The 19,901-nt window shown below is 42.2% G+C and overlaps 1 protein-coding gene and 1 long non-coding RNA gene across 2 annotated transcripts in view; one reads left to right on the top strand and one right to left on the bottom strand.

Annotated features, from left to right (window-relative positions):
• The window catches only part of LOC141585603 (uncharacterized), a 111,562-nt gene that overhangs the window by 16,788 nt on the left and 74,873 nt on the right, over window positions 1-19,901 (top strand). The window lies entirely within an intron of this gene.
• Window positions 15,203-18,298, bottom strand: ARL14 (ARF like GTPase 14). Its single transcript, XM_074405594.1, has one exon. The coding sequence runs from the start codon at window positions 18,129-18,131 to the stop codon at window positions 17,553-17,555; it is 579 nt and encodes a 192-aa protein (XP_074261695.1). The 5' UTR covers window positions 18,132-18,298; the 3' UTR covers window positions 15,203-17,552.

Raw genomic sequence — 19,901 nt, 5'->3', positions numbered from 1 at the left:
GGGAGGTGGAGGCAGGTGGATCACCTGAGGTCAGGAGTTCAAAAGCAGCCTGGCCAACATGGCAAAATGCTATTTCTATTAAAAACTACAAAGATTAGCTAAGCATGGTGGCAGACACCTATAATCCCAGCTACTCCAGAATCTCAGGCAGGAGAACCGCTTGAACACAGGAGGCGGAGGTTGCAGTGAGCTGAGATTGCATCACTACACTCCAGCCTGGTAAGAGCAAGACTCCATCTCAAAAAATAAAAAAACCTTCTCCAGGCAGCTGCCTTCTGATGATGCCCCCCTCACCCAGTGAAGCACAGGAGACCCCAAATTCCTTCCTGACCCTAAAGTGCCAAGTGACCCTGCCCACGCACTCCTCTGGCCGCACTGTGTCCTCCGAGTCATGCTGTTCCCTGTCTCAAAGCCTCCCCTCCCTCTTCCCAGCCCCATCCTCTGCCTGCCCGGCACCCATCTCCTGGTTATTTAATGTGTAGCTCAGGCTGTAATCCCAGCACTTTAGGAGACCTAGGGCAGAGGATCACTTGAGCTCAAGAGCTTGAGGCCAGCCGGGGCAACATAGTGAGACCCCCCCCCCCCAAACCCCACCAAAAATGTGAAAGGAAGAAAAAAAGATGTAGCTCAGGCATTACTCACCTCCAGGTAGCTTTTCTGATAGTGCCATCCACAGGTAGGCTCAGGGGCAGCCTCTATTCTCTGGGCATCAGAAGCTGCCTCCCCGGGGAAATGCTCCTGGGTCAGCTCCTGCAGGAGTCCAGACACAGGATGATGGTGGATGGATCAGGACTGAGAGTCAGAGATGTGGAGAGGCAGGCAGCTTTGGGACACACTTGGTGAGATCAGTGGGATTTGCTGCAGGGTGACTGTCAGAATGCAGGGGAGAATTCTGGACCAGCCGTGTCTTCATCTCTCTCTTCCCTCCAATCCCAGGAGAGCAAATGAGGCAGAAGGACTTGAGGGCCCGGCTCACCAGCTCCATCCTCAGGAACTTGAGGACTATCAAGTTCCATGGCTGGTGAGGTCTGCTGTTCTGAGAGTTCCAGGCTTTTACCAATGTGGGGAGGAGGGTTCAGGTGCAGGTGGGCTGCAGAGGTAGAATCCAGGGTCTGAGTGGCTTTCCTGCTGCTGGCTAGCAGTTTTCCACAGCCACCCTGTCACTGACGTGATCCTTGTCCTGCCATTCTGTCATTTATTTCCGATGGCTGTCAGAACACTCTTCCTGAAGCACAGCTTTCAGAAGAATTTGAACATGTTGATGCATAGGCCAGGTGCAGTGACTCATGCCTGCCATCCCAGCTCTTTGGGAGGCTGAGGTGGCTTGAACCCGGGTAGTGGAGATTGCAGTGAGCCGAGATTGTGCCACTTCACCCCAGCATGGGTGACACAGCAAGACTTTGTCTCAAAAACAAAACAAAACTAAACAAAAGGACCATAAATGGAACCAACACATAGAGCCCTCCCATGCTGCTCTCCTCAGGAGTTCCCAGGCTCAGCCCTCATGTCTATCACCTTCACAGAGAGGCCTTTCCTGACCACCTTCTCCACCGTCACAGTACCCCTGCTCGTGCTAGTGCACTCTACACCTGCACCTGATTTCTCTTTACTTTTTTATTTTGGAAGACAGAGTCTTGCTCTGTTCCCCAGGCTGGAGTGCAGTGATGCAATGTCAGCTCACTGCAACCTCCACCTCCCAAGTTCAAGCAATCCTCCCACCTTAGCCTCCTGAGTAGCTAGGATTACAGGCGGGTACCACCACGCCTGGGTCATTTTTTTTTTTTTTTTTGTACTTTTAGTAGAGATGGCATTTCACCATGTTGGCCAGTCTTGAACTCCTAACCTCAAGGGATCCATCCACCTCAGCCTCCCAAATTGCTGGGATTACAGGTGTGAGCCACCGCACCTGGCCGCACCTGCTTTAGTATTTATTCTTCATAGCACTCTCCACGTGATGTGCTGTCGGTGCTAATGGTTTGTTTATGGATCGCCTGTCTCTTTCCCCCTCATTAGAATGATGGATCTGCTAAGACAGGCATCCCCAAACTTCTTGCACAGGGGGCCAGTTCACTGTCCCTCAGACCGTTGGAGGGCTGCCACATACTGTGCTCCTCTCACTGACCACCAATGAAAGAAGTGCCCCTTCCTGAAGTGCAGCGGGGGGCCGAATAATTGGCCTCGGGGGCCACATGCGGACCGGGCCGTAGTTTGGGGATGCCTGCAGTAAGAGATCAGGAACTTTGTTTTGCTCATTGCTGTTTTCCCCAGAGCGTCAAACCCTGCCGGGTATATGACAACCATGCAGTAGTTATTTATAGAATAAATGAATGTTAAAATAAATGGCCGGGTGCTGTGGCTCATCTCAGCACTTTGGGAGGCCGAGGTGGGCGGATTGCTTGAGGTCAAGAGTTCGAGACCTGCCTGGACAACATGGTGAAACCCCATCTCTAATAAAAATAAAAAAGTAGGCTAGGAATGGTGATGCATGCCTGTAATCCCAGCTACTCGGGAGGCTGAGGCAGGACAATTGCCTGCACCCGGGAGGTGGAGGTTGCAGTGAGTCGAGATCGTGTCACTGCACTGCAGCCTGGCAGAAAGAGACTATCTCAGAAATAAAAATAATTTACAAAAAGAATGAATGAAAGACAAGAGGGCCTAGATAGAAGGATTAAGTTACAGTAATCGATAGTGCACAATGGAAATACAGTGAATGAGAATTTATTTGAACATTTCAAGATAGAAGGATTTTCATGTTCCCAAAACACCAGAAAAATATTTGAGGTGATGACTGTCTCAGTTACCCTGATTTGATCATTATATATTGTCTACAGCTGGAGTCCCCAACCCTGCTGGCCACGGATCAGTACCAGTCTGTAGCCTGTTTTGTTTTTGTTTTTCTTTCTTTCCTTTTCTTTCTTTCTTTCTTTTTTTTTTTTTTTTTTTTTTTTTGAGATAGAGTCTCAGTGTGTGCACTGGTGTGATCTCAGTTAAATCTAGCCTCCACCTCCGAGGTTCAAGCAATTCTCCTGCCTCAGCCTCCTGAGTAGCTGAGATTACAGGCATGTACCACCACAGCTGGCTAATTTTTGTATTTTTGGTAGAGACAGGGTTTCACCATGTTGACCAGGCTGGTCCCAAACTCCTTATTTCAGGTGATTTGCCCTCCTGATTGTCCCAAAGTGCTGGGATTACAGGTGTGAGCCATTGTACCTGGACTTTTTTTTTTTTTTTTTTCATATGGAGTTTTGCTCTTGTTGCCCAGGCTGGAATGCAATGGCATGATCGTGGCTCTCTGCAACCTCTGTCTCCCAGATTCAAGCTGGGGTTACAGGTATGAGCCACCATGCCAGGCTAATTTTTTGTATTTCTGGTGGGGACAGGGTATCTCTGTGTTAGTCAGGTTGGTCTCGAACTTCCGACCTCAGGTGATCCACCTGCCTCAGTCTCCCAAAGTTCCAAGATTCTGATTAATTAGTCTGGGATGGTGGGGAGGGAAGGAGCAGGAATTTACATATCTAAGCAGCTCGCAGGCAATGCTGGTGATGCTGATCCATGGACCTGACTTTGAATAGCACTGAATTATAAAACTTTGAAATAGAGTCCATAGTGATGAGAAAGAGAGAGAGATAAATGATGGAGAGGGGTGATAAAGCTCCTGTTTATAGAGGAACGCCAGCTAGCAAATGTACAAGGAATTAATAGATTTAGGAAAAAAATCACCATTTTGTAGTTCCCAATGCGATAACCATTTCAGATAAAGATCACCAATGGAGGCCAAAACCATTCAGTAAAGGGCTTTTGAGGAATGGGATATTTACAAGCTCTCAAAAGATCATATTTATCCTGTCAAATATATATCAAATCACTTATTAACAGCAAAAGAAAACATTTATATTTTTATCCTGGGAAAAGCTAGTGATAAATTTAGTGTCACCAATAATAGGACAAACTGGCAGTATGTGTTTCCTAATGGATACAGTGGGAAGTACAATGGCATCTGTGAAATATTCTTGCCAAAAATGTTTAACCTGAATCTAATCATGAAGAAATGGACAAATCCAGGCTGTGAGGCATAAATTGTCTGACTTGGACTCCTTAAAAATTTCTAGGACATGGAAAAACTAGGAAAGGTGGGGGAAATTAAAAGTGACATAGCCAAATGTAATAGATTCTGGATTAAACAAATTCTATAGATGATATTGGTATCCTGGGGGAATTTGATGATAGACTGTTAGATAATATTTAATTAATGCTTGAAATTTTATGTGCAAGTTAATGGTACTGTGGTTATGTAGGAGAAGAGTCATTCTTTTTTCTTTTTTTGTACTTTGGGCTCTGGGGTACATGTGCACATCCTGCATCCTGCAGGATTGTTGTGTAGGTACATACATGCCATGGTTGTTTGCTATCTCCATCGCCCACCCCTTGCCTACATCAGGCATTTCTCCTGGTGTTATCCCTCCCCATCCTCCCCACCCCTCACTCTCCCTCCCCTCCATCCCACCACCTACCCCAGTGAGTGCTGTTCCCTAGGAGAAGGGTGATTCTAAGGAGATACAAGATAAAGTATTTACGTGTCAAGTGTCAGGATGATTGCAACTCTGTGTGTGTGTGTGTGTGTGTGTGTGTGTGTGTGTGTGTGTGTAGAGGGAGGTGGGGGAAGAGAGAGAGAGACAGGGAAAAACAGGAAGAGAAAAGAAGCCTAAATACGGCAAAATTGTATGATTTGTGAATTTCAGTGAAAAATACACTTGTGTTAATTTTACCCTCTCTTTCAACTTTTTGAAGGTTTGGCATTTTTCAAAATAAAAAGTTGAGGAAAAATTAAATTCCCTCTTCCCTGCCTGTTCTGGGATGAGTTAAATGAGGATGCTAGCTAGAATGGGTGGAGGGAGACAGGAGAATTGCAAGGAAGAGAAAACTGGAAAAAGGAGGGTCTAGGTACACAAAGGAGGAGCAGGGACCATGATTCTAGTTCATTAGGATTATTTAACAGCAGGAGTTATAACAATCCCCAGATCCCTATGGCTTAACACAATAAAAGTTTCTTACTTGTTCAAGTCACTGTTCTAGTTGAGAAAACTGACTCAGAGAAGTAATCTGCCTAATAGCCAAAGCAGGTGACAACCAGAATTCCTACCCAGTTATGATCCCAAAGCCTGTACTCGTTTTAGTATAGCACACTGTTCCCGAGAAGAAGGACTTACCTATGGTATCCTGAGATTAGAATGGAACTGGTCCAGGTCCCAATCTACCATGCTTTTTACTTTCCACCAAATTGGATCCATATTCTTTCACCAACAGGCAGCTATAGGCGTTAATAAGGCCTCACTTTAGGGTTCAGCATATTCCTTCATTTGTTCTACAAATATCTTTTAAATACCTCTTATGTCTTAAGCATAATTCTAGGATACAACAGTGAACAAGACACAAAGTCCCTGTTCTTTGAAGCATACCTTCTAGGGTGGGAAAGAAACAATAAGAAAGTACGAGTAAATTAGAGGTAGGGAATGGCAGGGAGTGTGAGGCTCATTTATTTAAGGATTCGGAAAACACCCCTCTACACTTTTGGTTGGAAACCTACAAGATTTGAAGAGATGAGGAGAGTGCATTCTAAGTTGGAGGACAGCAAATTTAAGCTCATTGCTTTGGGGTGCTAACGAGCTAGGAGTAACAGAAGGGCATTGAGGCAGGTGTGGCTGGATGGGGAGAGGGTTGGGAGAAGCAGAAAGTGGGCATCAGCTAGGGAAAGAAGTGAATGGAGGGGTTTAAAGCAGAGGAGTGATGTGACCAGGTGTTCACTTTTAGAAGACCTTTTTGGCAGAATTCTGTGTGGAGAATGCAGTCATCCAGGCGAGAATTGGTGGTGGCCTCGTGGTAGTGGTATTGAGAAGTGGTCAGAAGGGAGAAGTATTTTGAAGGGCAAACTGACAGGATTTGCTGGTGGATGTAGGATACAAGGGGAAAAGGAAGATATGTTTTAGGTTTTTGGCCCAAGAAACACCGTATCCCTTAGACCCAATTAGTTTCTAGAAATAAAGAAATTTAATGGTAAAATCTATATGTGCCACATTATAGCTAAATTCATTGTATCATAATATTTACATTTTTTTTTTCTTGGAAATCAGAGAACCAGGTTTGGTAACTGCTTAGTTTCCTCATATCCTTAAAATAGGATTGATATCTGTTATGCCTCCCTCATAAGATTTTGTGAGAACGAAATGAGATAGTATTTGTGAAAATACTACTTATGTGGTTAAGTCATCTAATAACCATGTTTTCTATTTATGTGGCACTTTCAAGGTAAAATGTGGTATCTTACGCTTAAAGTAATTCAACACTGCACTAAAAATCTGGTGGTCTGGAATCCCTGTGGCATTATTAGGCTATGTTATTTCATTTAAATACTGACTGGCACTGCCAAAGGAGGTCTCTCCATTTCTGTCTATCTCTCTGTGTCTCTGTCTCTATCTCTGAGGTGAGAGAGCTCAGGCAAGCAAGAGCAGCCCAAGCCTGGGTCTGCAGAGCAGATCACAGTGGAGGGTCGCTCTGTTTGGGCTGGTTCCTCCACATGGTCAACACACTGCGGGAATCCAGTCAGCACCTCAGTGCCACATACCAGGAGCTAGAACTGCAGGGCTCTTTCCATACCTGGTCTTCCTTAGTTTGGTGAAACCCAGTTTTTTCATTATCAGAACATAGTCATGTTCAGCTTTTTAAACTGACAAATTAACTTTAATATATGTCAGTCATTGGCAGGCACAGTGGCTCATGCTGATAATCTCAATACTTTGGGAGGCCGAGGAGGGCAGATCACCTGAGGTCAGGAGTTTGAGACCAGCCTGGCCACCATGGTGAAAACACTATATCTACCACAAATACAAAATTAGCCAGGTGTGGTGGCACATGCCTATAGTCACAGCTACTTGGGAGGCAGAGACAGGAGAATTGCTTGAACCCAAGAGGTGGAGACTGCAGTGAGCCGAGATGGCACCACTGCATTCCAGCCTTGGAGAGACAGGGCAAGACTCTGTCTAATATATATATGTGTGTTTGCGTGTGTGTGTGTGTGTGTGTGTGTGTGTGTGTATTTGTGTATTTAATATATGTATATATGCCTGATACATATATAATATATATTATATATATATGTATATACACACACATATATATATCAGTCACTGTGGCTGTTTTATTTATTCACCATTCTTTATTCTTATGCTCTGTAAGAGATTTTTTTCATCCATAATACTTAGAAAATCAGATAGAAATACTTATCTGATATTCACTTTTCAGAATATTTAGCTGTTATATACTTTAATCTCAAAGATTTAAAATTTATTCTTTAAACCTTTAGCCAAGGAATATTTCAGAAGTGTTACCCTTTTGTTCATACTAAATCCATGGCAGTGTGCTATTTTGATAAATTAAAAGTTTGACCTTGTTACAGATAAATGACGGAGTAAAATTGCATGGTATTTGGGATTTCTGTTCAATATTAATAAGCAGATTTTAGTTACTCCTGTCACACACAAGAAAGTCACCATGTGAGATAATAAATATGTTAATTTGCTTCACTATAGTAATCATTTTACTATCTATATGTGTCTGAAAACATAATGACATAAACCTCAAATATACACAATAAAATTTGTTTTAAAAAATACACAAAATAAAATAAAAATATAAACACCTGGAAGGAATGCACAAAATAAAAAAAAATGTATGACAATAATAAATATAAAGCCTCTTTCCTCTCATCTGCCAAGAAATATTTTGCTATTGTCTATGTAGTTTTTTTCCCATCCCTAAGTCTTCGGCTTTATTAGTAGACCAGGGTGAAGAGTACACAGCTGTGTGTGTGTGGTCAGACAAGATCATACTGCACAGACCAGGAAGGAATTGCCAAATAAAGACTGATAAAATTAACTCAAAAAGAAAGCTTTGAGACCAGCCTGGCCAACATGGTGAAACTCCGTCTCTATTAAGAAATACAAAAATTAGGCCGGGTGCAGTGGCTCAAGCCTGTAATCCCAGCACTTTGGGAGGCCGAGGCAGGTGGATCACGAGGTCGAGAGATCGAGACCATCCTGGTCAACATGGTGAAACTCCGTCTCTACTAAAAATACAAAAAATTAGCTGGGCATGGTGGCACGTGCCTGTAATCCCAGCTACTCAGGAGGCTGAGGCAGGAGAATTGCCTGAACCTGGGAGGCGGAGGTTGCAGTGAGCCGAGATCGCGCCATTGCACTCCAGCCTGGGTAACAAGAGCGAAACTCCGTCTCAAAAAAAAAAAAAAAAAAGAAATACAAAAATTAGCCAGGCATGGTGGCACACATCTGTACTCCCAGCTACTCAGGAGGCTGAGGCAGGAAAATTGTTTGAACCCAGGAAGCAGAGGTTGCAGTGGGCCGAGATCATGCCACTGCACTTCAGTTTGGGCAACAGAGTGAGACTTTGTCACTCACTCACACACACACACACACACACACACACACACACACACACGACTGATGGAAGAAAATAGACTGGATCCCAGGGAAGAAAGGAAGAAAGCATGAGGAGGGTACAGGTTTTGGGAATAACATTGGCAGAGGTGTTAAGGAATAGCTGCTATATGGGGGGAGATGTTGAAATGACAGGAAAAGTCTACTTTGTAAGTTCTGCTCCACATAAAGAATGTATTTGCCCACTACACCCAACACAGACACTCAGGGGCTTTCTAAAGTTATTTGAATTCCTTTCGGTATTTTAACAGACCGTTTTCTTTGGCTTTTACATCATGCCAAGACTGGACCGTTAAAGGCTTGACTTAATTCAGATTACCAAAATAAACAAGCACCAGAAGGCATTTTTTAATTTCATTTTATGTTTTGGGGTACATGTGAAGAACATGCAAGTTTGTTGCATAGGTACACACATGACAGTGTGATTTGCTGCCTTCCTCCCCATCACCTATATCTGGCATTTCTCCCCATGCTCTCTCTCCCCAACTCCCCACCCCCTGCTATCCCTCCCCTAGTACTCGCCAACAGACCCCAGTGTGTGATGCTCCCCTCCCTGTGTCCATGTGTTCTCATTGTTTAACACCCACCTATGAGTGAGAACATGCGGTGTTTGATTTTCTGCTCTTGTGTCAGTTTGCTGAGAATGATGGTTTCCAGGTTCATCCATGTCCCTACAAAGGACACTAACTCATCGTTATTTATGGCTGCATAGTATTCCATGGTGTATATGTGCCACATTTTCCCTGACCAGTCTATCATCAATGGGCATTTGAGTTGGTTCCAAGTCTCTGCTATTGTAAACAGTGCTGCAGTGAACATTCATGTGCATGTGTCCTTATAGTAGAACGATTTATAATCCTTTGGAAATATACCCAGTAATGGGATTGCTGGGTCAAATGGAATTTCTATTTCTAGGTCCTTGAGGAATCGTCACACTGTCTTCCACAATGGTTGAACTAATTTACACTCCCACCAACAGTGTAAGAGTGTTCCTATTTCTCCACATCCTCCCCAGCATCTGTTTTTAATGATTGCCACATTTTTTAATGATTGCCATTCTAACTGGCGTGAGATGGTATCTCAATGTAGTTTTGATTTGCATTTCTCTAATGACCAGTGATGATGAACATTTTTTCATATGTTTGTTGGCCTCATATATGTCTTCTTTTGTAAAGTGTCTGTTCATATCCATAGCCCACTTTTGAATGGGTTTGTTTGTTTTTTTCTTGTAAATCTGTTTTAGTTCTTTGTAGATTCTGGATATTAGCCCTTTGTCAGATGGGTAGATTGCAAAAATTTTTTCCCATTCTGTTGGTTACCGATTCACTCTAATGACTGTTTCTTTTGCTGTGCAGAAGCTGTGGAGTTTGATTAGGTTCTATTTGTCTATTTTGGCTTTTGTTGTCAATGCTTTTTGTGTTTTGGTCATGAAGTCCTTGCCTATGCTTATGTCCTGAATGGTTTTGCCTAGATTTTCTTCTAGGGTTTTTATGGTGTTAGGTCTTATGTTTAAGTCCTTAATCCATCTGGAGTTAATTTTAGTGTAAGGTGTCAGGAAGGGGTCCAGTTTCTGCTTTCTGCACATGGCTAGCCAGTTTTCCCAACACCATTTATTAAACAGGGACTCCTTTCCCCGTTGCTTGTTTTTGTCAGGTTTGTCAAACATCAGATGGTTGTAGATGTGTGGTGTTGCCTTCAAGGCCTCTGTTCTGTTTCATTGGTCTATATCTCTGTTTTGGTACCAGTACCATGGTGTTTTGATTACTGTAGACTTGTAGTATAGTTTGAAGTCTGGTAGTGTGATGCCTCCAACTTTGTTCTTTTTGCTTAGAATTGACTTGGCTATGTGGCCTCTCTTTTGGTTCCATATGAAGTTTAAGGTGGTTTTTCCAGTTCTGTGAAGAAGGTCATTGGTAGCTTGATGGGGATAGCGTTGAATCTGTAAATTACTTTGGGCAGTATGGCCATTTTCATGATATTGGTTCTTCTTAACCATGAGCATGGAATGTTTCTTCATCTGTTTGTGTCCTCTCTTATTTCCTTGAGCAGTGGTTTGTAGTTCTCCTTGAAGAGGTCCTTTACGTTCTTTGTTTGTTGTATTCCTAGGTATTTTATTCTCTTTGTAGCAATTGTGAATGGCAGTTCATTATTGATTTGGCTCTCTTTAAGTCTGCTATTGGTGTATAGGAATGCTTGTGATTTTTGCACATTGATTCATTGATTTTGTATCCTGAGACTTTGCTGAAGTTGCTTATAAGTTTCAGGAGATTTGGGGCTGAGACAATGGGGTCTTCTAAATATACAATCATGTCATCTGCAAATAGAGACAATTTGACTTCCTCCTTTCCTAATTGAATACCTTTTATTTCTTTTTCTTGCTTGATTGCTCTGGCTAGAACTTCCAATACTATATTGAATAGGAGTGGTGAGAGAGGGCATCCTTGTCTAGTGCCAGATTTCAAAGGGAATGCTTCCAGTTTTTGCCCATTCAGTATGATATTGGCTGTTGGTTTGTCATAAATAGCTTTTATTATTTTGAGATACGGTCCATCAATACCTAGTTTATTGAGGGTTTTTAGCATAAAGGGCTGTTGAATTCTGTCAAACACCTTCTCTGCATCTATTGAGATAATCATGTGGTTTTTGTCTTTGGTTCTGTTTATGTGGTGAATTACCTTTATAGACTTGCATATGTTGAACCAGCCTTGCATCCCTTGGATGAAGCCTACTTGATCATGGTGGATAAGCTTTTTGATGTGCTGTTGCAATCGGTTTGCCAGTATTTTTTTTTTGAAGATTTTTGCATCTGCGGCATCATGGATATTGGCCTGATGTTTTCTTTTCTTGTTGAGTTTATGCCCGGGTTTTTGTATCAGGATCATGTTGGTCTCATAAAATGATTTGGGAAGGATTCCCTCTTTTTGGATTGTTTGGAATAGTTTCAGAAGGAATGGTACCAGCTCCTCTTTGTATGTGTGGTAGAATTCGGCTGCGAACCCATCTGGACCTGGGCTTTTTTTGGGGTGGTAGGCTATTAATTTCTGCCTCAACTTCAGCCCTTGTTATTGGTCTATTCAGGATTTTGACTTCTTCCTGGTTTAAGCTTGGGAGGATGCAAGTGTCCAGGAATTTATCCATTTCTTCCAGGTTTACTTATTTATGTGCATAGAGTTGTTTGTAATAATCTCTGATGATGGTTTGTATTTCTGTGGAATCTGTGGTGATATCCCCTTTATCATTTTTTATTGCATCTATTTGATTATTCTCTCTTTTCTTTTTTATTAATCTGGCTAGTGGTCTGTCTATTTTGTTGATCTTTTCAAAAAAACAGCTCCTGGATTTTTTGATTTTTTGAAGAGTTTTTTGTGTCTTTATCTCCTTCAGGTCTGCTCTGATCTTAGTTACTTCTTGTCTTCTGCTAGGTTTTGAGTTTTTTAATCTTGCTCCTCTAGCTCTTTAAATTTTGATGATAGGGTGTGGATTTTAGATCTTTCCTTGCTTCTCATGTGGGCATTTATTGCTATGTATTTTCCTCTAGAGATTGCTTTAAATGTGTCCCAGAGATTCTGGTATGTTGTGTCTTCATTCTCATCGGTTTCAAAGAACATCTTTATTTCTGCCTTCATTTTATTGTTTATCCAGTCAACATTCAAGAGACAGCTGTTCAGTTTCCATGAAGCTGTGCAGTTCTGAGTTAGTTTCTGACTTCTGAATTCTAACTTGATTGCACTGTGGTCTGAGAGACTGTTTGTTATGGTTTCCATTCTTTTGCATTTGCTGAGGAGTGATTTACTTCCAATTATGTGGTCAATTTTAGAGATGTGTGATGTGGTGATGAGAAGAATGTATATTCTGTGGATTTCGGGTGGAGAGTTTTGTAAATGTCTATTAGGTTTGCTTGGTCCAGGTCTGAGTTCAAATCCTGGATATCCTTGTTAATTTTCTGTCTCGTTGATCTGTCTAATATTGACAGTGGTGTGTTAAAGTCTCCCACTATTATTGTGTGGGAGTCTAAGTCTCTTTGCTGGTCATGAAGAACTTGCTTTATGTATCTGGGTGCTCCTGTATTGGGTGCATATATATTTAGGATCATTAGCTCTTCTTGTTGCATTGATCCTTTTACCGTATGTAATGTCCTTCTTTGTCTCTTTTGATCTTTGTTGGTTTAAAGTCTATTTTATCAGAGACTAGAATTGCAACTCCTGCTTTTTTTTTTTTTTTTCCCCTCCATTTGCTTGGTAAGTCTTCCTTCATCCCTTTATTTTGAGCCTTTGTGTTTCCTTGCATGTGAGATGAGTTTCCTGGATACAGCACACCAATGGGTTTTGGCTTTTTATCCAGTTTGCCAGTCTGTGTCTTTTGATTGGGGCATTACATTTAGGGTTAATATTGTTATGTGTGAATTTGATCCTGCCATTTTGATGCTAGCTGGCTGTTTTGCCCATTAGTTGATGCAGTTTCTTCATTGTGTCGATGCTCTTTACTATTTGGTATGTTTTCGGAGTGGCTGGTACTGGTTGTTGCTTTCTATGTTTAGTGCTTCTTTCAGGAGCTCTTGTAAAGTAGGCCTGGTGGTGATGAAATCTCTGAGTAATTGATTGTTTATAAAGAATTTTATTTCTTCTTCACTTATGAAGCTTAGTTTGGCTGGATATGAAATTCTGGGTTGAAAGTTCTTTTCTTTAAGGATGTTGAATATTGGCCAGCACTCTCTTCTGGCTTGTAGGGTTTCTGCTGAGATATCTCCTGTGAGTCTGAGGGGCTTCCCTTTGTGGGTAACCTGATCTTTCTCTCTGGCTGCCCTTAGCATTTTCTTCTTCATTTCAACCCTGGTGAGTCTGACGATTATCTGCCTTGGGGTTGCTCTTCTTGAGGAATATCTTTATGGTGTTCTCTGTATTTCCTGGAGTTGAATATTGGCTAGGTTGTGGAAGTTTTCCTGGATAATATCCTGAAGAGTATTTTCCAGCTTGGATTCGTTCTCTCCATCACATTCAGGTACACCTTTCAAACATAGATTAGGTCTTTTCACATAGTCCCATATTTCTTGGAGACTTTGTTCATTTCTTTTTACTATTTTTTCCTCTAATCTTGCTTTCTCATTTTATTTCATTGAGTTGATCTTCGACCTCTCATATCCTTTCTTCTGCTTGGTCAATTTGGCTGTTGAAACTTGTGCATGCTTCTCAAAGTTCTCATGTTGTGTTTTTCAGCCCCATTGATTCACTTATATTCCTCTCTAAGCTGTTTATTCTCGTTAGCATTCTGTCAAACCTTTTTTCAAGGTTCTTAGTTTCTTTGCATTGGATTAGAACATGTTCTTTTAGCTCAGAGAAGTTTCTTATTACCCACATTCTGAAGCCTGATTCTGTTAATTCATTGGACTCATTCTTCATGTAGCCTTTTTCCCTTGCTGGTGAGGAGTTGTGATCCCTTGGAGGAGGAGAGGTGTTCTGGTTTTGAGTGTTTTCATCCTTTTTGTGCTGGTTTCTTCCCATCTGTGTAGATTTATCTAACTGTCATCTTTGTAGTTGTTGACTTTCAGATGAGGTCTCTGAGTGGACGTCCAGTTTGTTGATGATGAAGTTATTTCTTTGTTTCTTAGTTTTCTAACAGTCTAGCCCCTCTGCTGTAGGACTGCTGAGGTCCACTCCAGGCCCTGCTTGCCTGGGGATCACCTGCAGCAGCTGCATAACAGTAAGGGTTGCTGCCAGTTTCTTCTTCTGCTATCTTTGTCCCAGAAGGATATCTCCCAGATGTCAGTCTGAGCTCTCCTTTATGAGGTGACTCTTTGGATATACGGGGGTCAGGAAGCTGCTTGAGGAGATAGTCTGTCCTTTACAGGAGCTCAAATGCTGAGCTGTGAGCTCCGTTGTTCCGTTCAGAGCTGCTGGGCTGGTACGTTTAAGTCTGCTGCAGCAGAACTCATAAACGCCTTTTTTCCCCAGGTGCTCTGTCCCAGGGAGTTAGGACTTTATTTGTAAGTTTCTGTCATGCTGCTGCCTTTTTTCAGGGCTACCCTGCCCAGCGAGGAGGCAGCCTAGTCACAATCTGCCTGCAGAGGCATTGCTGAGCTGCTGTGGGCTCTGCCCAGCTGCTGTGTGAACTTCCCTGCAGTCCTGTTTGTAGGGGTATAGTTAGAACTGCCTCAGCAATGGCGGCCCACCTCTGTAATGGCAGACTCTCTCTGTAATGGTGGACTGCCTCAGTAATGACACCCCTCCCCCACAGAGCTGGACCATCCCCGGTGCTTGCTGTGAAACTCTCAATCAAGAGCATTCCAGATTGCTGGTTTTTGTCGGGGTGGGACCGGCCAAGCCTGATCACCTGGCTCCCTGCCTCAGACCCCCATTTTTTTTTTTTTTTTTTTTTTTCAGTTGAATGGGCAACTCTGTCTCTCAGGCACCCCAGTCACCAGTTGAAACGGTGCCTGGATTTGTGTGAGATTTTGTGCAGACACCCAATGAGCCAGCTGAAACAGCTGTACTGGGGGATTGTGGCGCTTTTTCGCTTGAGAATCTCTTGGCCTGGCTCCCTGTTTCAGTCCCCTTTTTTTCACTTGAATGGGTGACTCTATCTCCCAGGCATTCCAGTTGCCTGTTGAAAAGGTGCCAGGATCTGCATGATTTCCCAAGCGGCGACCCCCTGCGCCAGCTGAAACAGCTGCGCTGGAGATTCATGGCACTTTTTTGCCCAGGAATCTCCTGGCCTGCCTCCCTGTTTCAGTCCCCTTTTTATCAGTTGAATGGGTGACTCTGTCTCCCAGGAGCTCCAATCACCAACTAAAACAGCACCCAGACCCGTGTATTTTGTGCGGAGACCCACCGTGCTGGCAACCCGTGGGTCTCCTCCACCTGGGAATCTCCTGGTCTGTGGGCAATAAAAATCTGTCTGGAAATGCAGCATCCACTCACCCTCTATGTTTGCACTGGGAGCTGCAATCCTGAGCTGCTCCTAATTGGCCATCTTGGATCCTCTCCAGAAGGCATTTTTTGTAGAGGTAAATTAGTGACTTCCAATTTAAGATTACTAAGAAGATTCCATAAAAGTGCACAGAGAAATTGTAAGGGAAGATACATATTTGAGATTTTCATTATTTTCTGAAACAGGAAAAGGTCTACTATGAAGCATTTAACATTGCCGCCCCCCTGAGATCTTCCTGAAATCAGAAACTTTTTGCCAGTCTTTCTTGTTTCTTACATTTCTGTTATTGAACTTAATTTATTCTGGCTAGCTTATTTTTTCTAAAAACCTTTTTATTATAAAAGTAATATATGTTGGCCTGATTTATTCTTAATTGTGTGTAGTAAGTTCAGTGAAGACAGAGACTGTATCTTATTTGTAAAAGAATGTTAGACACCTAACAGCACAGACCTCGGAGTCAGACACACCTGAATTTGAATCTTGTCTGTGCTGCCGCTCCTCAGTTAAATACCAGTAGTTTTTTTGTGGTGGTTGTTGTATAATCTTGTTTAGACCCAATATATTTGTCTTTAAAATTTAGATAATGTCTATTTCTCTTGGGACAGTTGTGAACATTAAATGAGAAAATGTATGAAAGTGCTTAGCCCACAGTGCCTGGTACCCACGAGTATTCAGCCCACAGTAACTATTACTATGTATGTCTAGTTTATTTGAATCTCTACCATGTAGCACAGAAGGAAGTACTCAGATCTTTGCTGAACAAGTAATAGCTAAGATGAGAGAAGAAAACCATAAGAGGAATCCAAGGGCTGACACCCTTGGTTGATTATACCCTTTTCTTTTCCCCCTGTGACCTTAAGATTTGGAGTCCTAGGGGCTGCTGTGGATGCTTGAGCTCTGCTTCCAGCCCCAAATGAGCCTTGTTGGAGGTGGGATAGGAGGAAAGTATTGTCTGTTTGCACCAGGGCCTCCCTGGGAGTTCTGAGCTTCTCAGGGGAATTTCATTCCAATCTCCAGCTCCTTTGCCCACTCACCTGCCCTCCTGCCCCAATGCCTCTGGAAAGTTTTCTAGTGTTGGGAACTTCCAGTGACTAACCTGCAACTTTGTAGGGTCACTGGGAGAGAGGGACCCTCTAAATACCATCTCCTGCATGAAGCATTTCTTGTTTCCCTGGTTAAAAAGAGTCTCTCCTGCAATTGCACATAGCACTTCTTGCCCTACTCTAGCTATTGGCTTTATGTTGTTTCCTGCTGTGAATTGTATGTCTCTGAGAGCAAAGTCTAGGTCTGGTTTCTGTTTGATCAGTATAATGAGCTGTACATATGTTTCCAAGTAATGACTGTTAAACTGAATTCCAATGAAGCGAGACTCAGGGCTGCAGCCTAGAGCTGAGCCCTGAGCCCAAATGTTCACTTAAACTCCGAGGTGCTACCCTGATCACCAGACCTTTAAGTTTATACACTTCTGCTCCTTATGGGAGAACACAGCCTCTGAGAAATTAGTAGCCTGAAGTTCATTGTTTAAGATTCATTTGAGAAAGCTCCCAACAATAGATTTCAAAAAGCTGGCAGGAATACAGAAGAAGAGCTTTATTTAGGGAATAAGAAAGGTTTATTTAGGGAATAAGAATTTATAAGATGTCAACATCAGACTTTTCCTCTCCATAAAGTCCATTTTTCGCACCACCCTCCTATGTAATAACATAGGAGTGTGGTGGAAATGCAATACCTATTATAGCTGGAAACAATCCAGAAGAATTCTGAGTCTATTAGCAGACAGCTTACTAAAACTTTGTTCTAGTAGTCATGTAAAATTGATAATGCAATAATTTATTTGATCCCAAAGGTAACTACTATATTCAAAACCATCCAGCATGATAAAATTTGTGGAACATTATATATTTTCATTCCTAGTTATCATTACCACAGTTTGCTAAAGTTCTTGGCTGAAAATAAATATTTTCTAGATATTATTCTAAATTTTTAAACTAAATTTAGGTGAAATAACATCTCAGGAAAAGTTGGTCAACCGAATAATTTGCTTTCCACACTTGGCCTGGAAAAACAATTACCCTTTCAACTTCATCAGTGTCTCTGTAGAGACTTGGACATTTCAAAGCCTCAGTTCTGCTTGAAGAATGCCAAAGTGTCTCCTCTTGATTTCATGTGGCTTTTCACAAATTCAGTTAATTTCCTGAACCCCTGGGCCAGCCCGTCCCCTGTGATGGCACAGCAGGGTTGCACATACCAGTTCCGGTCACTGCAGAGCTTCTTCACATTGAACATTCTGGTGATGTCCTCCGCAGTCAGAGCTCCAGGCACGTCTTGTTTGTTGGCTAATAGAACAACAGGTGCATTTTTAATGTGTTCATTCTTCAGAATGTGCTCAAACTGTCTCCGAGAGTCTTCCAGTCGCTGTTTGTCTGTACTGTCCACAACATACACCAGCCCATCGGTGTTCTCACAGTAACAGCCCCAAACAGTTCTCATTTTCTCCTGTCCTCCAACATCCCAGACTGTGAGCGAAAGACTCCTTTCCAACTCGAACATCTCCACATTAAAACCTATTGTAGGACTGGTGGCAACATCCTCAGCAAGCTTTAATTTATAAAGGAGAGTAGACTTCCCAGCTGAGTCAAGTCCCAAAAGGAGAATTCGGGCTTGCTTGGTTTGGGGATTTTTTGAATTCAGCAAACCCATTTTAGCCTTTTTTCCCTCTCTTTAAATTCTCTTTCTTTCTTTCCTTCTTTCTTTTTCTTTTCTCCTTCCTTTTCTTTTCTTTTCTTTCTTCTAATGGCCAACGTGTCCTTTCTGGATCTCGCATGAAAAGTTAGAAAGAAGAAAGCAAATGCTTCATGCTGTATTCTAAGAACAAGAACCTGCATATATTTATGTTGTAGCTTATCAACTTGATTATGGGCAAACAGTATTATTTGCAGTCCCAGCCAATCCTGAGGGATCTGTGGTGGGAGTAACCAGCCAATGCCATGGTGACTCAAAGGGGAAATTTTCTTTGAATGAGTAAGATTAGGAGAGGCCTGTCTGGCTGACGCTGCAGCTGTGTTTTCTTTCAGGTGCTAGAATTCTAGAGGAAATAGAAGGTTCAGACATGCAGAGGAGCATGGTTTAACAGCAGAATAAAAAGTTTCATTTTAATTAACTTTAAATTTAACTAAACTTTTTGTGTAACTTTTTGTAGAACTTCTCTAGGTATTCAACCATTTATCTTATTCCAATTGTAAATAAGGAACCAGGCTTCTTAAGTCATGAGGAGAGAGTTATTCTCACACTTTGCCTGCAGTGTCTTAAATCCCCCTTGTCCAGATTACTCAGTAGAAAACTTTAAACCACCCAAGGTTATCTAAGCCTTACTCCACAATTGCATATAGAATCACTTTCTTTAATCTTCTAGGCAGAGAATTTACACTACTGCAGTCACAAAACCAAATATATGAGGGGGAATTTATAACACAAACACTTTACACTAAGGAGTTCAATTAAAGATGGCAAACAAATGCATGTATTTATTTCTTCTCCTTCCCAAGACTCCACAAAATAATGGTAAAGGCATTAAAAGAATATATAGGCAGCGCACAGTGGCTCACGCCTGTAATCCCAACACTTTGGGAGGCCAAGGCAGGTGGCTCATCTGAGCACAGGAGTTCAAGGTCAGCCTGGGTAACATCGTGAAACCCCGTCTCTACTAAAAATACAAAAAAATTACCTGGGCGTGGTGGCATGTGCCTGTAATCTCTGCTACTCAGGAGGCTGAGGCAGAAGAATCGCTTGAACCAGGGAGTTGAAGGTCACAGCCTGGGCAACAGAGCAAGACTCCATCTCAAAAAAAAAAAAAAAAAAAAGAACATATAAGTTCATAACAAAACAGCAAGATAACCCAAAGATAATTCATCAAAGGGTGAGAGATTTTAACAAAATTCTGGAAAATGGAAAATAGATGGAAAAATGAGTGATAACTGACACAGCAGGATAAAGCCAAGGCTTGGAGTGCTGATGCACAGGAGATAGACAAGAGGCGGCAGGTATGGCAGAGAGAAGCGGTTAAACAAAGAAACTAAAGAGAAGGTAACAAGAAGCCAAAATAAAGAACAGAGCATACACACATACACACACACACACACACACACACACACACACACACACGCACACACCACTCTGCTGGGTGTCTTCAGCAACTAGATGCTTATTTAACCCAGGCAAAACTGAAGAGTTCTTTATTAAAGAAATTAAATGATCTCAGAAAAAAGACCTCCACATTTTGACAGTTGGGAGTTTCTGACCATAATGCCTAATTCAACATGTAATTAACATATAGCCAATCTGGCAATTGGCAAACTTGCTCACATACGTAGAGTTCCCAATCAGCTTTACAGTGCATAGGGAGGTTTCATTGGTGCTGATTCTGGGCCTGGTGAGTCATGCTGATTAGGGGCAAGGAGTGACACATTATCC

Source organism: Saimiri boliviensis, chromosome 9, assembly GCF_048565385.1.
Source record: "Saimiri boliviensis isolate mSaiBol1 chromosome 9, mSaiBol1.pri, whole genome shotgun sequence".
NCBI classification, from domain to species: Eukaryota; Metazoa; Chordata; class Mammalia; order Primates; family Cebidae; genus Saimiri; species Saimiri boliviensis.
Note: the sequence above shows the minus strand (reverse complement) of the source record. Positions and strands in the feature narration are given on the sequence as shown.